We start from the raw sequence: 17,364 nt of genomic DNA, 5'->3' as shown, positions 1-17,364 counted from the left end.
GTTGCTCTCGCAAGTCCTGAATTTTGTTCAAGTGATCCTGAATAGAATCACCTTCATCCATTTTCAATGTCTCTAGCTCTTTCTTTAGGAAAGAGATGCAAGTCTCATTCTTGCCTGCAAAGATCTGCTTGAAAGTTAGCCAAGCTTCTCGTGAAGAAGCTGTTGAACGAATGTGGGGGATGATTGACCGCTGAACTGCCAATGCAATCAGTGACAAAGCCTGTGCATCCCGTGTATCCCATGCTTTTTGAGCTACTGTTCTTTGGGGAAGTGGGTGAAGTGAAGCAGGCTGAGGTGCCCGTGGTGCAGGTCCTCCTGGAGGAGGAGTAGCTGGAGCCACAACTCCAGGTTGAGCTTCTTCTCCACTGACATAATCCCAAAGATTTTTGGCCACAAGTACATTCTTCATCATGAAGAACCAAAGTGAATAGTTATTTCCATCCAATCTGTCCTCCTTGGATACATAGGTGAAAACATCTCCTCCCTGATTTGCCATTATTTTTCAATCACCGAAAATACAAAAGAGCAATGTCGAAGGCAGAACTTCATTGGAAATCTGAAAATTTCCAGAAATTGCAGGCAATAACTTTCTGCAATTAGTGTACAGAGGTGTACTCTGTCAAAACTGTCTGTTATGCACGTAGTCCAACGTGCAATCAGTGTTCAGCAACACTGTACCAGGAAAATCCCCAAATTTTCTTGCCTCATATGTGTTCAAAACAGTCTTTCTCCGACTGTAGCTGCAGTTCATATGCCAATGTTCTCAAAAAACATACAAGCCCCAAAATGTCTGATAAATTTGGCCAGAAATTCGCATTCAATGTGTCCTAGATACGTTACTGAATGCTGTGCCTGTTGCGTAGGAATCCCCTCTTCCAGAAATTTATTTGGAATGAAAGGATAAAGAATTTTTTTAAAAAATACCTGATGTCTGACGGGCTGTCGTTGACGTGGCACACGGCGGACAGGAGGCGTTTGACGTGGCGCAGCAGTAGACGTGGCACACGGCAGACAGGAGGTGTTTGACGTGGCACAACAGTAGACGTGGCACACGGCGGTTAGGAGGCGTTTGACGTGGCGCAGCAGTAGACGTAGTGCCACGGTGGACAGGAGGTGTTGCAGGCAGGTGGCGCAGCACAGGGGGACTTGCACTACTCCAGGCGGGCGCTGGTCTCAGGGCAGGAAGCTGCAGGGGCGAGGAGCTCCCTGGCGGACTGGCGAGCTGCAGTCTGGTGGCACAGAGCAGTGGTGCTGGGCGAGAAGCTGTTGGAGACTAGCAGCATTGGAGCCACACCAAGTAGGGAAAGGGCAGGAGGTGGACTGAGCAAGCTCCTGGAGGCTGAGCGAAGCTGGGCAGGACCGGAGCTGAGCAGAGCCAATGCTCTTATACCAAATGTGAGAGTGGAGGTAGGATCGAAGCTCAGCACAGAAAACAGTAGACAGTAGAGAGTGAAGCACGACACCCAATGCAATAGACTGAAAGAGTGTAGACTGAAAGTACAAGGTACAACCCTTAAACCTTAGGGTTGTAGGGGGGTGTTCACACTCGAACACGGTAAGTGCCCGTAAGTGTGTGTCATAAGCACATACAAAATAATACCATAAGTCTGGGGGAAAAAACCTCTCCTACCGAGAGTAAAAAGTGCTCCAGTGTCCTACTGATCACCAACACTCCGATATGAGCGTAGGCTTAAGTGAGGCGTGAGTGAAATACCCAACACCTTTGCAGCTAGACTATAGTGGGATCAAAGACAGCATACTCAGGAGTGCAAGAGACAACTTCTACACACCTCATTTGGACATTTTGGAGGAGACTCTAGGAGAGCTTCAAAACCCAAATGTGACATAAGGTACTCTGTTCTTATATATAGTGGCCTGTAGAGGCAATAAACGTTTTCTTTGAAGGGGTTGGGGGGGAATGGGGGAAGCATGAGGGATCACAAACAACATTAGAGCTTTGTGTTTTCAAAGAACGAATGTACTCAAGCATCACAAGGTACCAATAGTCATCTGTTTAATGAAATCTTTGTTTTCCCTGAAACAGAAAAACATCGCAAAAGAATGTAATCATTGTGCTGCTTATTAATTTAAGGATTGTTTTTTTATATGTTCATGTATTTCATACTTGATTGTAAGTCATAGTATCTAATTTGAAAAAGAGAGCTTGACAATATTTAGCTATGGAAGCCGTGTCATATCATGTATCTACATCAAGGAAGTCTAATACTAGCAATCTTTAAGGTCTTATGCACTTCTCACCTCATATTGGCAACTAGATGATCTTCAGGATTTTGACCGTGTGTTTCTTGTTTTGTAGTCATGTTTGACACATTTGTTTTCAAACATTGTATTTCTTGTTGGAGTTCCTTGATGGTTTGGAGCTGTTAAACATTGTGCAAATAAAGATAATCCATTAATCTCAATCCAAGAAGGAATTCATGAAAACCACAAACAAAATATCTTAAAATTCTCGACAAGGACAATGTGTACTTGAAACACCTAATGAACTGTTCTAGAAGGCCCTTGAGAGCTTCAACATAAGGTGGACATAAGAGAGCAAGAGAATGGAATTTTAGGACTTTCTAAGACAACTCTTATCCCCAAAGATAATCCATCTACAATCTAATTGTTAGTGTCCAAAGGCTCCTCTGTGTGTACATAATACAAAAGAAAACAAGCTTCCAAGTTGGATATTCTAAAGAGTAATATGCTTACATAATTGACCTTGGGAGGCAAAAAGGCCACACTAGTAACCTTGAGAGCCACATCTCATTAGTCTATGGAGGATAACTCAACATGTCTTCCAAAGCAATATTTCTTGTCTTTATATGAAAGAACTGGGCAAATAGAAAGCCCTCATTAGACGAGAGTATGAAGCAGCCCTTTAAACAAGAGACCCTACTTGCACTTCCACCAAGACATCAGATTTATCCCATATGTTCGAGGCCACATCGCAAATGGATTCAATCCTATACTATCATCTAAAAGAAGTTGAAAAACTTCAACAAGTCCTTCGATATTATTAGTTTAGATCAGACCTTGATCTCCCTAGGATGCCTTGGATTCACATCTTTTGCAAGATGCAGATTTTGCTGCCACTACACTTGCCTCATTGATGACACAATCAGTTTGTTTTAAATTTTTGAACATTGGCAAGTTCTTGAGATGACTAGTGGATCTAGCAAAGTTACAATATTACTGTAAAATGAGATTGAGGCTCATGACCCACGAAGGTTCATTGGTCCTAGCCTTGTGACTTGAGAAGAACATTGTTGGTGAGCTTTAGACATACTCGAATGCATAGTTCAAATCATATCATACAGTTTATTGAACTGGATGTAGGGAATGAATGATTCCAAACCCATATAGAACAGAATAAACATAATCAGCCATTATGATATCGAAATATTGGGGTCCTAGACATTAAAAATATATTGCTCTTGCAAAAGCCTCTCATTAAGGACAAAGAAGTATGAAGGTTGAAATTGAAACTTAAAGTCCTCTAAATCTTTGAACAAATTCTATTTCCTTCTTTATTTTGCAAGTCCAAACGAAAGTAGAAAAAAATGTTTGGGAAATTCACTGAGTCAAGAGGGTAATGCAAGTCTATAGAGCTCTAGATAGACATGTTGAAGCGCAAGAGAAATCGTGACTAGAGTGAAATGCTAGGAGAAGAGACAAAGAGAAAGGAGAGAGAGAGAAGAAGACAACATATGGGGACATGCAACTCTATGGAGAATGTCGCAACAAAGGTGGAGTCAAGTGAAGGACAGAGTGAGGTGGATTGGAGTGTGATAGAAAGAGGAAAGTGAGGAGGAGAAAGAAATCACACTTCTATTATTCAACTTCACACTTAAAATATCATTGCCCTTTTTATAGAAAGGAGAGGCACCATATGTTTTCGTCTCCAACAAGATATCTCTAGAGAAAACAAAAATGTATGCAGAGAATTGGAATCAAAATCCTTGGAGAGAATTGCTGGACCTAAGAAAGTTTTTGAAGATATCTTTGGAGGAAACAAAGATCTATGCAAAGAATTGCTAGATCGTCTAGAGATATCATTGGAGAAAAAAAAAATCTCTATGAAGAACTACTCAAACCCAAAAAGTCTTTGGAGAAATCTCATGTGGGAGATGCAAGAGATTGAGTGAATTGAAGCTCAGTTGAGAGTGGAGTAGACAGTGTGGAAGGAGGACACCCAATGCAGTAGACTGAAAGTGTAAGATGAAAGTACAAGGTACAACCCTTAAACCTTAGGGTTGTAAGAGAGTGTTCACACCCAAAGTGTGTGCAACACAATAAGTGCTTGAAAATGTGTAACATAGGCACATAAAATAAAGAGAATAAATTTGGGGGGCAAAATCTCTCATACGGAAAGTAAAAAGTGCCGCAATGTCCTATTGAGATCACTGGCACTCCTCTGTGAGCGTAGGTGTGAGTGAAACCCAAAAAACCCCCCTAGAGTGAAGAGTGATCAAAATACAAGGGCCATCCGCCACCAAGGGAGATCAAATCTAAAGCATTGCGAAATGCTTCAAATTTATCACAAGGAAGAGCTTTGGTAAAGATGTCTACCATATTACTGGTGGTAGGACAATAGACAAGACTGATATCTCCGGCATGTAGGCTTTCTCTGAAAAAGTGATAATGGACCTCAATGTGTTTCATGCGTGCATGAAACACTGGGTTCCATGCCACTGCAATAGCACTGTGACTATCAGTGAACAAAGAAGTAGGCTCTATGGTAGATACATCCAGATTAGCTAGCAAGTGTCTAAGCCATACACATTCAACTGTGGTAGTGAATACTGCCCTGTATTCAACTTCACATGATGATGTGGCGACAATGGACTATGTCTTGGTAAGCCAAGATATGCAAGATAAGCCAAGAAAGAAACAATTGCCACTAGTGGAGTGCGTGAATCATAATCACCAGCTCAGTCAGAATCACTGTAAGCATGTAAGTGCAGTGGTTCCCCCTTGGCGTAAAGCAATCCAAGAGATCTAGTACCCTGCAAGTAACGGAAAACATGCTTGACAGCTTGCCAATGTGATATGCGTGGCTGATGCATATATCTGCTCAGGGCTGAAACTGCAAACTATATGTCCGGCCTAGTGTTGCATAGGTAGATAAGGCATCCAACTGCTGGAGCATATGTGTGTATATCAAATAAGTCACTGTCATCATGCAATGATAGCTTCAGTCCATGTTCCATTGGTGTACAGACTGGCTTGCAATCTTGTAAGCCAAACCTCTCAAGAAGTTTACCAATGTATCTTGACTGTGATAAACTGATACCTCTAGCATTATGTATGAACTGAATGCCCAAGTAATAGTGCGAAGATCCCAAGTCTGACATTTCAAAAGTTTGCTGCAAATTTTGTTTAAATGCTGAAATTTGATCATCCGTGTAAGCAAAAGGTCATCAAAATATAGACAAATGATCAGCATGGACCCCCCCTGTTTACATACGTAGAGAGTAGACTCTGATGAGCTGTTTATGAACTTTTGGCTGAGTAAAAAGGCATCAATCTTTGCGTACCAAGCTCTAGGTTGTTTCAAGCCATCTAAAGCCTTTTTCAGCTTGCAAACCAAGTGTTTGGATCCCTCAACTACAAAACCAATGGGCTGCTATACATATACTTCTTTACGAAGTTCCCCATGTAAAAATGCAGCCTTTATATCTAATTGATGCACAGTCCAGCCATAATGGGCAACCAAAGCAACCATAGACTTGATGGTAGTCATGCGGGAGGTAGGAGCAAATGTCTCCTCATAGTCAATGCCTTTCTTCTGTGCATAGCCCTTGACTACAAGCTTGGCTTTATATTTGTCAATGGATCCACCCGCATTCCTTTTCAGCAACGCAGATGGATTCATTTTGTTCCAATGGCTTTCTTCCCAATAGGCAAAGACACTAAATCCCATGTTTGATTCTTGATGATGGAATCAAACTCAACTTGCATTGTTGCCATCCAATGCACACTATGTTGTGTATCCTCAAAACATTCAAGCTCCTCATCATCAACTGTATTTGCTGCCATAACAAACTCCATGGTATATGCAGTATCATGCATACGAGCTTGCCTTCTAGTACGACTAGCCATGGAAGCATCCAAATGACTATCTTTCATAGTCTGTAAATACCATCTAGGCATTTGTCTTGCTTTGCACAAGCTCTTGCTGAATTTCAAATTCAGAACTTTGCTAAATATTTAGATCAGCCATTGGCTGATTTTCTGCATTTTTCAATGGAGCAGCTGACTGAACATTAAGTTCACTTCCTGAAACTCCAGCTGAATCACCAAATGAAATGGGCACCAGCCCTTCAAATACATCACTTGCAGCCTGATATGTGTCAAAACCAGCAAGGGATAATTCTGATTTTTCATTGAAAAGTACATCCCTACTGACAAATACCTTTTTAGAGACAGAATCATATAATCTGTATCCTTTGCTCTCACTACTGTACCCCACAAAAATGCATTTGACAGCCTTGTTATCCAACTTTTTTCTAAGTACCTTGGGAATGTGTGCACATGCAAGACACCCAAAAGTACGAAAGTGCCCAACAAAAGGTTTCTGGCTGTTCCAAGCCTCAAAATGTATGATATTCTTTAATGATTTTGTGGGGCATCTGTTCAAAACATGGCAAGCACACATAACGGCTTCCATCCAAAAACTGTGGCAAGCTCTTTGCTTTTAGTATATATCTAGCCATCTCCATGAGTTACCAATTCTTCCTCTTTGCAACCCCATTCTACTGTGGAGTATAAGTAGTAGTGAACTGATGAACAATGCCCTTCCAAATTCTTCTTTATACCTGGCACAAACAAAGCATTCTGTAGGCGGAGAATTGAGCCATCAATGGCTGTGAGCACAATCTCCCCAATACCTCTAACAGGGTATGATGCATTGTTGGCACACTGTATAGTCTTGCCAACTGGGGCTGCACCAACAAAAGCAAACAAATCTCTGCAAGATATGATGTGCCTAGAAGCACCTCTGTCAAAAAACCATGTGCCAGCATCCTCAATAGAGCCAAATGCTCTATCAGACCAAGAAGTGTCATCATTGCATGTATAAAAACAATAGTCCTTGTCTGCAACAAAGGACGCTGACTTAGTAGCAGTGGAAGGAGCATCAGAGACAGACATCCTTGACTCCTTTTTCTTCTCCTTGGCTATGCACTTTCTATACTCAGTGATGTAGTGCCCTGGCTTCTTGTAATAATGGCATTTGCCCTTCTTTTTGCTTGCGTACCCCCTTGTTTCTTTGTGAAGTGCCTAAAGTCCTAGAGCTCTGCAGAGCATTCTTTGCTTAGTTGCCGTTGCCCTTCTGTTGTGCCATAAAAGCTTGCTCAGAGGCTATAACATCTACACAACTATTTTTTCTTGTCTAATCCTCCTCTAAGAGAAAACTGACCAGCTGAAGGAAAGCAAGTAGATGTGGGGCAATCCTCATGGTGAGGTTCAAGGCCATATGAAAGGCAAAGTACGAGGGGGACAATGAATTCAATGTAGTAGATATCATTTGTGTTTCTGTCATAAGCTACTCACGCAAGTCCTGAATTTTGTTTAGGTGACCCACATAGAATCACCCTCATCCATCTTCAGTATCTCAAGCTCTTTCTTCAAGAAAGAGATACGGTTCTCATTCTTACCAGCAAACATGTGCTCCAAGGTCAGCTAGGCTTCTCGTGAAGAAGCTACAGACCGAATGTGAGGGATAATAGGCTGTTGAACTGCCAATGCAATCAGCAACAAAGCCTATACATCTCTTGTATCCCATGCCTTTTGTGCTACTGATCTTTGGGGAAGTGGCTGATGTGGAGCACGCTAAACAGACTGAGTTGCCCATTGTCCACGTCCTTCTAGAGGAGGAGTAGGAGGAGCCACAACTCCAGGCTTAACTTCTTCTCCGCTTACGTAGCCCCAAAGATATTTCACAATCAGCACATTCTTCATCATGAAGGACTAGAGTGAATAGTTGTTACCATCCAACCTGTCCTCCTTGGATACATAGGTAAATACATCACCTCCCTGATTTGCCACGATAAATGTCATTGAACAAGGAGAGAAAGAGAAATATTTCAAGCTGGACCAACCTGGAAATCTCAGAATTCCCAGAAATTACAGCAAGCACTTTGCTGTAATTAGCAAATTTAATCACCCTCTTATCAAAAACTGTCTGAAGTACATGCTGTCCAAGGTGCAAACAGTGCTCAACAGCACTAAAAATGAAAAAGCCCCAAAATTTCTTGTCCCAAAATGCACGAAATCAGTCTATTTCAGACTGTTACTGATTTACATTTGCTAATATCTGAGCTGACAACAAAAGCCCCAAAATTTCACAAAATCTCTGTGTGAAATGTGTCCTAGACACTTGCAAAAGCAGAGAGATGCTACCCATGCACAAGCCCCTTCCAATGAATGAGATTGGAAATAAATATTGACAAAAATTTTCTTTTACCTTGATTTTCGCAGTTGGAGATCAAGCTGGATTGTCAGGTAGAGCAAGCAGACTTGGCAGGTGCTGGTGGAGCTCAAGCTGAAGGTGGGTGGGCTGCCCACTGGACCAGATGGGCGGTGTTCAAGGTGGCGGGTACTGCTGCAACCATGCACGGAGCTGGCACAGTGGGCGAATAGGAGGAGGGGCACTGGAGGTGGAACCGTTGCAAGTGGAAGTGCTACCTGCTCAAGTGGCACACAGGGAGCTGGTGGTGTCTGGCCCGGGGGGGGGGGGGGGGGGGGGGTGTACAGTCGAGTAGGAGGACTAGCAGGCGCATGCCAAGTGGAGGCAGTGGACGCCTGTTTTTGCGGCGCTGCAGGCCTGGTGACGGAGCAGACTGCTGGTGGCGTACAAGTTGGATTGAATGCCGAGGAGCTAGAGTGTGGCGGCTTAGCTAGCAGTGGCCACGAGCTGGGCTAAGCAGAGGGCTGCTCTGATACCAAATGTGAGAGACTGAGTGGATTGAAGCTCAGCTGAGAGTGGAGTAGACAATGTGGAGAGTGGAAGCATGACACCCAATGCAATAGACTGAAAGTGTAAGATGAAAGTACAAGGTACAACCCTTAAACCTTAGGGTTGTACATAGCCACATAAAATAAAGAGAATATATCTGGGGGGGAAAAACCTCTCGTACGAAGAGTAAAAAGTGCCCTAGTGTCCTACTGAGATCACCGACACTCCTCTGTGAGCATAGACGTGAGTGAAACCCAATAGTAGAGTGGATAAATCTTCATGAATACAGAATGTCCAAATGGAAGCATCAAAAGCTCTCTTAAAAACTAAAATCTTCCTAGAAAAGTTCAGTCACATAAAGTGACTTCAGTGCATAGTTGCCTTCATACGTTGTACGGACAGGTTCGTACAGTATTGTACAGTACGTATCCGTACGAATTCGTATACATTTTTGGGCCTATTTGGGCCACGTCGCCTGCACCACTTGGATCCCAAGTCCCACGTTTTTGTGCCTCCGCTTTTACTCCGCCTACCTGTGTGGCACTTTTTGGGGGGTGGGAAGCCTTGGATACCTCACCCCATCCCCTTTTCCAGCCAAGCACTTCCGTCCCTAGCTCTCTTTGGATTCCTTCTAGTTGGCAACCCTCTCTTTGACCGTTTACCCCTCTTTGATTGTTTGAACTTTGACCCTTCTCTCATCTACAAAAGGTGCTCCTCTTCTCCATGCTTCCACACCAATTCAACAAGCACTTGTGACTTACCATTCTCATCTTCCTCTCTTGGATCTTGATTCTTGAATGGACTTGTGGTTTGTCATTCTCAAATCTCACATTCTATCCTCTCTTTCAGGCACCCTATTGAACCATTTTCCATTCTCAAATCTCATCTCCCATCCCCTCTATCTTGCACCCTATCAAAGCATTTGCCATTCTCATCTCCCATCCCCTCTCTCTCACTCTTGCTCTTTCAGCTTTACCCCAACTCTCGGGCCTCTCAAGTCTCCCTCCCAACTTTCAAGAGTCGAGACTCAAGCACCTCTCTCTCTCTCTCTCTCTCGGGCCTCTTTATCCGTAATCGATACCATGACTCATGAGAAGCATAAGACGAGTATACATAAGGAGGTGGATGAGGAGGAGGAGATGATTTTGGCAGAGCTCTATAGAGAGCTTATAGCAGCAGATACTCGTGACACTCGCAGTCAACGTGCTCGTGGGTGAGGAGTTCGAGTAGGTGGTAGCAGGGGCATGGTCATTTGATGCCCTCTGTCTCATCGAGGAGGGGTGGTTCGAGTGGCTTGCAGATATATGTAAGGCGGGGCTCTAGTAGCTCACATCCTGTGCCTCATGATAACATCCCTCCCTTGCCTACATAGCCGCCACTTAGGGAGCCATCATTTGATGATGATGGTAACCTCATCAGTGAGGATGAGTATGAGTGTGTCTCATCATCGGATGCTGAGGAGGCATCTTCAGAATCTCTTGATGAGCATTCAAATGGTTCTGATGATGATGATGATGATGATGATGATAGTGATGCCTCATCATAGATTCATATGACATAGGTTTCTCTTTTTTTTTGTATCAGATATACTAGATTGTAGTTGTATTGCATGTTTTGTGTAGCGGCTAGCCCATGCGACCGCCGATTGCGATGGCCACCCTCATGTATTCATCTTATTCTGTAATGAAATGGCTATTTCCACTTTAAACATGTATTCTATGATCTATCATTTAATGATTTATGATTTTTTAAGTTTTAAAAAATCATCTTAAATTTTTTTTGTACTAATATCGTACTGTACCTTATAAAATCATAAGGTACCAATTAGTACCGTATTTTATCGTACCATACCTTTCATACCTAACAACTATGCTTTAGTGTACAAGTGTAAGGTACATAAAGTGTGAAAAGTGAACAATACATTGTAAATAAGAGGCTATTTCTTATGCTACACTCACAAGAGTACAGAGAAACATATCAGAAATATTGTATTCTAGCATGTTTGTCAGGTGAGATGTAGATCTGAAATGGGGTTGCAAAGGACTTCTCTAGCAACGTAAATATTCCACATTCTGCATTCCTGAAGAAGTTGTGAGGTGATTCAAACTGTATGAGGGGATGCCAAGAGGGTTTTCTTTTTGTTTAACAACTCCACTATGCCCCCTCAAAAGGAGGAAAGCTTCATTTTCTATTAAGATCACCACTATTAGGACCCACAACACCCCCAAATTTTTTTTGTACAAGGCAGCTTCCTATCAAAGAGCTCCCTTGGAGAAATTTTCCCATTTCTTTTCATCATTTACAATGTATGCTTTTTCTTGCTTTTATCATTTTGGATAATGAGATGAACTCATGCCATTAAGACATAAGATATTCATAGAAGAGACTCTGTACACCGCATGTTTGTATATACATCAGGAGACAAAGAGATAAAGCAATGTCTCATCACATGTAGTGCAGAAAACACGGCGACAAGCAGAAATCTTTCGGGCACGCAACACATCCCTAGTTGGAAGACCCCCAATGAGCAGCCTCCACACGAACACTTTACCTTGATATGGAACCTTAGATTTCCAAAGTTGTATAAATCTTTCCTGCCATTTCTTTTTACTATCCCGAATATGCCATAGTTTATTAACCTTTCTAGTGACCCATTTCTTGGCCTCCACCATCTAATGATATATCTGATTAGCTGACCTCTTCTTGAAATCATCAGGAAGCACAAACATCTAGTCACACCATGGTTGCAATGATTGTAATGCAGGCAAGGGAGCGAACCTTTGAAGTCTGTCTTGGATGGACGACCAAATGTCACTGTATCCACGAGGCACCCGTAAGTATTAAGGAATACACCTGAAAGAATAAAGACAGGGCTGCCCAGGAATAACACCATCAAAGACAGTATGCAACCTCAAACAAGCCATCCCATTAAACTTGTCTCTTTGCAAATTTTTATCCGGCCAGTCCTTAATAGGCCTTAATAGGCCTCGAGGAATTGAGCACATGCCACCAGGAGGCATGAATAATTGTGCTACCATGAGATATGCCAGTCTTTTCTATGAAAAATTTAGCAAATATCTGACCAAGGATGACTCTGTACAACTAGGGCCTGCAAAAGGGTTAGCCTCAAAGCAGCCATATGCAAGTTAACATCCAACAAAGCTGCACACCCCATCCTTTTCGAAGTAGTGATATGCTGCTACACGAAATCCACATATGTCCCAAACAATTGGCTTTCTTTTTCCACAACATGAATCTGATAGGCTGAACCAATTCCAAAAGGAACTTCTTAGTCCAAGGAAGCAGTGGCAGAAAAAATGAAATCATACTGTTCAAAATACATTGAGCAACTTTAAGTCGGACATGTAGGGGTCAGCCTTGAGATTTCCAGTATATAAACCTATCATGAATCCGGGAGCCCATCCAATCTAGCAAGGTAGGAAGGGCTACCTCCACACCAATAGGATATCCCAAGTGTCTAGTTATATTTTCCCTTGAGATCACCATACCATGCCAACCCAATGCATGTAGATCATTCTCCGTACAAGAGAGGAGTTGATTTTCTGAGTATTAATATGGAGATCTGATGCCAAAGCGAAAAGATTCCGCGCCACCATTGCGTGATTAACATTAGTGCGATTTGCCTTGAGAAACATAAAAGAATCGTCTACCAAAGATTGGCCCACAAGTTGGGTACCACAAGGAAGAGACAAGCCAACTATCTCACCTTGATTAGCCAACTTATCCAACAATGAGAGCATCGGGTGAATGACTAAAGCAAACAGCAAGGGCTGAGAGGGCAGCCTTGCAGAAGAGACTGGGATAAGGCGATTTCCTCTGTGATCCCTCCATTAAGTGCAATACGAGCCACAACACCCTGACTAATGGTATCTACCAAAGAAATCATGTGAGGACCGAATCCCACTGTGAACATTAATTGTCGCACAAAATACAAACTACATGATCAAATGCCTTCTCAATATCAAGCTGAAGCATAACCACCTGCTGGCCTGAAGCTTTGGCAAAGTCAATTCTCAATTGAACATTCAAGATGTTGTGCATTATATTCTGGCCTTTAATGAAGCCATATTGATGTGGATGAACCAGATGCGGAAATACCTTTTGAAATCTGTTGGCAATGATTTTGGAAAAGATTTTATATAAAGAACCCATAACAAAAATAGGTCTCCATTGTTTCAAAGACATTGGAGAGGGAACCTTGGGCAACAACCTAATGACAATAATCTTCCAATCTAAAGGCATCATTTTGGAATTCCACACTTGCTGACACAGGCAAGTTAATGGGTCCTTAAGGTGCTCCACATGGGCTGAAAACAGCTCATTAGGCAGCCCATCCCAGCCAAGACTTTTCCTTCAACGCAAGTGGGACAGTACTTCTTCCACTTCATCTTCTGAAATATCAGCCTCCATTAAATCCATCCAATCAGGTTTGACCTGATTACCAACCAACCCGCAAATATATCTGCAAGCAAAATGAACAGCATCTTTAAGAATCTCTTGCGGACCCAATAAGGATCTATGAAATTCAACACTCATCTAAATGATGGAAGCAAGATCTGTTACCATAACACCTTGTCCATCGATTAAACACACTATATTTTCCTGGGCATATTTGTGGTGCAGATGAGCAAAAAATTGATGGGATTGACATTTATTGTCGTGTAAAGCTTCAGCCCTGGCCAACAATTTGTATTTTGCATGTTCCTCTTCCTGAAGAGATTGAACCCTACCTTTCAACCATTCAATGCATGTGAGCAAGTCATCATTGTAATCTCCTGCCTAACATAGTGACAATGAATGAGCCAATAAAGATTGAGCATGCTGCAATTCAGCTCGTAAAAGAGGAAGCATGCTGAATACCATATTGTCTAGAAAACGCTCGGGCATTGTCCCTAAAAACCCACATCCCTCCAGATAGGTCCCTCAAGCTAAAAGAAGCAATCAGTTTGCTGAACACCATCCGAGTCCGAAACCCATATTCTTAGCAACATGGTTATGGGAATTCCTTCTCATCTTGAAAAGGTAACCAAAATTTTTCCGTTCCTCTGACATTTTTGCACAGAGCTACAAGGATCTTCCAAGCATTCACCCTCAATATGGCCAACATAGCTATGGTGATGTTTGTCCCGTATGTGGATGTGTGTATAAGTGTAACCCTAAATAACGCATTAGAAGTCAAGCAAGAGCTAGATAAACTACTTGATGCAAAGGTTATTACACCCATAGGAAACTTGGAATGGCTTGCATATATTATAATTGTTCATAAAAATCCATTGCTTAGTGGCCATTCGCCAAATGGGGCTTGCGGGTCAATCTCGCCAACCACCAGGAGGGTAATAAGTATATCTTGATCACCACCAACTTTGCTACCAAGAGGGCTGAAGTAGTTCCCTCTACCAACAATTGCCACTCTCGCTATGGCTGCCCCTTTCATATCATGACGGATTGTGGCACACATGAATCATCAATAATGCTCTCACCAACAATCTCCTTAGTCATTAAAAGAATTTTCATCAACAATCTTGTGCCTATTATCCATGCACCAATGGCCAAGAAAAAAGCACCAACAAAACATTGTGTCACCTCCTCCTTCACACGTTACTCACATCCCCAGCATTGGGATGCTTTGCTATTCAAATTTGCCACACTCATACCTCGCCTTCTCCAACACCTCAACGTTGTGGCCCTCCTTTCCCAGCCCTCCCTTGCATTCATGTTGAGGGAGCCCTCAATGACATCCAAGAACAATGAAAAGTGTGGCATGATTAACACCTTCAAAAGCCAAGCTTTCACATAAGAGATTTGGCCGCTACCCACAATGCCACCTACCTTACCAAGAATCCCAAGTTGGTTCAAGATAGGAAGGTCTATAGAAAGTCATGGGTATACTTTTTGATGGAGTAATAGCACTGCAAACCTTCGACAGTACATCCTTACCATTGGTGAATGAGTCTCGCATAAAGACATTACCCCCAACCGTAATTTTCTCTCTGTCTCTCTCATACACACACACTCACACACACACTCTCTCTCTCTCTATCTCTCTCTGTGCATATATATATATATATATATATTGCAAGTAAAATGTGGCTAATTATATTACTCAGAAGGCTGATTACAACGCAGTGCTCATGCTCAACAGAATAGTTGGAGCTGATGCAAATCACAAATCCATCATGTATACAAGCCTCTCAAGGCAGTTTGGGGGGATGGGGGAAAGAAGCCATGGAGCGGCGGTGTATCGCCATTTGGGGCTACTTGCCTGCATTATGAAGAACAGGTCATGGCCACCCCAAGTGCACAGAAAGTGAAGACGAAGCTCCTGACGAGCTCGAGACTCGCCCTGCACCTGGTCCCACCGGCCGCGGAGGAAGTAGATGATGGAGGTCCAAAGCTCTACCAAAGTCGCATATACTGAAAGGCACTCCCTGCCAAAAAACCTTCTGACAGCATGCCTTCCAAATGTGCCATCCTATAAGACTACCTATGATCTCTCATACATCTAAATGCTCTGATGTGGGCTCCAATACTTGGCAGTTGGGTAAAGCCTCCATGCCGACCATTGCACAATACCCAACCTCGATGAGAAAAATCGTGTCCTGCATCCTGGCCTCATCCAATAGGTGACGGCCCTAGTTGACTACCTGCTGGTAAAAATTTCCCCCACGAGATACATCCAAGGCTGGGTGCCACACAGTGGAGAATATGAAAGGCTCCTCTCCACACGAGCTGTGCCGCCTCGCAAGACCAGAGGCAGTGCTTTTGGGTTTTCAAGTGCTCCTGTGGGCAGTGCTTACAACCTCCATCCTACTGCATTTGGCCCAGACAACTCCCAATTGCGAGACCCCCATATGCCAAAAGCCAAAGGAAATACGATACCCTTCTCGGCCTCCAATTGTCCCACAGGCGATGCCAGAATGTTTAACAGAAGGCACCTGTGATGTTGTGCTTTGCCCAGTACGAAGGCGCCCAATCCATGTCCTCCTGCATCAGTACATGTCTACCAATCCTGGCTGTGTACACTCCAAGAACCTCAGTGGCTTCTTGGCGACCGCACTGGCCAGCCATAGCCACTCTCCAAGGTCCCACTCTAGCTCATCAAGTGGCTTGCTCTCCGATATCCAAAGGTGCCACACCCAGAACTCCTCTCAGGGCACATAAGGGTCCAGACGCCAGGTCTTCCCTTAGAGACCAGCTAGACGAATCCTCCTCCAAGGGGGAATAACAATCTCCTCATCCTATTGCCCTCTATCAATGACCAAATGCCCCCCATCCTGCACGGTGAAGAAAATCCCGTAGGGGGCACTACCCACTCTACCTGCCACCTGCAAGGGGATACCTGCTGGTGAGAATCTAGCAGCCCACACCTCACCAGGCTCCACCGGCTCTTGGATCGGTGGGTCAAGCCACTCTTGAGAGATCACTGAGTCAATCTCCCTCCTCCTCACCTCAACTCTTCACGGACAACTTGATGCCCACTGCAAAACCTCTTGATCCGCCCTCCTGTACACTTGCCGCCACATCTTGATAGTACAAGTAGGACCAGCCTCCCATCTAGCCCATTGGATGTAGGAGCGCTCGCCAAATCTGTATTGCGTTTTGATCTGTGACCTAGGGGTTTGAGTCTACCGGTTGGCGGTCTATCTCCTCTGGGCATCCTTGGGGCCTTTGAACTAGGGCCTTGTGAAGGCCTTGATACACACAAAGTAGGCTGCCGAGGAAGGAAGATCTGGGTGTCGTGATCCAGGCAGTTGTGGAGATCCACCTCAAGGATGGCCTCATACCACCACCAAACCTCGGTTTGCACTTCTAGAGACCCTCTTGCAAAAGGACCTTCCAGGTCTGCCCTCCTAGTGTGAGACCATGGACCACTAGCTTGCCCAACAAGGCCACGCTCTGGAACTCTAGGTCGATGATCCCAAGCCGTCCCTCAGACCCATGCCGGATGATGGTCCCCCACACCATCTTGGCCCAGGAATCCCTGAAACCGTCTCAGCTAGCCCCGAGAAAATTCTGCATTAGGTGGCAAGGCTGAGCTACACAGGACGAGCAGAAGTACCAACAAGAGGCTATGGACCAAGCCGTCTCACTAGGAGGACCTCATTGACCACAGGGGCTCAGTCCGCTAGGGAAAGGCGGACAATGCTTGAGTCGATCAGCTTCCGCCTAATAGAGTCAAGAACTGGAAGAAACTGTTGGGCCGGGGTAATGACGAGTCCCACATGGAACCCTAGATATGGGGCGGTCTGTCCCTTGCACACCCATTTGAACCCCAAGTGGATGTCCCACTCTGTGCTAGAGTCCAGGACTGTAAGAAAACCAGCGGACTTTCACTAATTGATTTTCGCTCGAGCTGCAGTGCAAAATACCTCCAGAGC

At 43.8% G+C, this 17,364-nt stretch overlaps 1 protein-coding gene across 1 annotated transcript in view; it reads right to left on the bottom strand.

The window, feature by feature from the left end:
• LOC148018260 (uncharacterized) overlaps nt 1-17,364 on the bottom strand; it is a 286,664-nt gene that overhangs the window by 117,871 nt on the left and 151,429 nt on the right. Inside the window, exon 16 of the mRNA XM_087661879.1 lies at nt 2,260-2,381. Within this exon, the coding sequence (XP_087518005.1) occupies nt 2,260-2,381 (122 nt within the window). The remainder of the gene's footprint in view (nt 1-2,259; nt 2,382-17,364) is intronic.

The sequence above is a fragment of the Lygodium microphyllum genome, chromosome 21 (assembly GCF_053477565.2).
Source record: "Lygodium microphyllum isolate KBCC chromosome 21, Lygodium_microphyllum_v1.1.10, whole genome shotgun sequence".
NCBI classification, from domain to species: Eukaryota; Viridiplantae; Streptophyta; class Polypodiopsida; order Schizaeales; family Lygodiaceae; genus Lygodium; species Lygodium microphyllum.
Note: the sequence above shows the minus strand (reverse complement) of the source record. Positions and strands in the feature narration are given on the sequence as shown.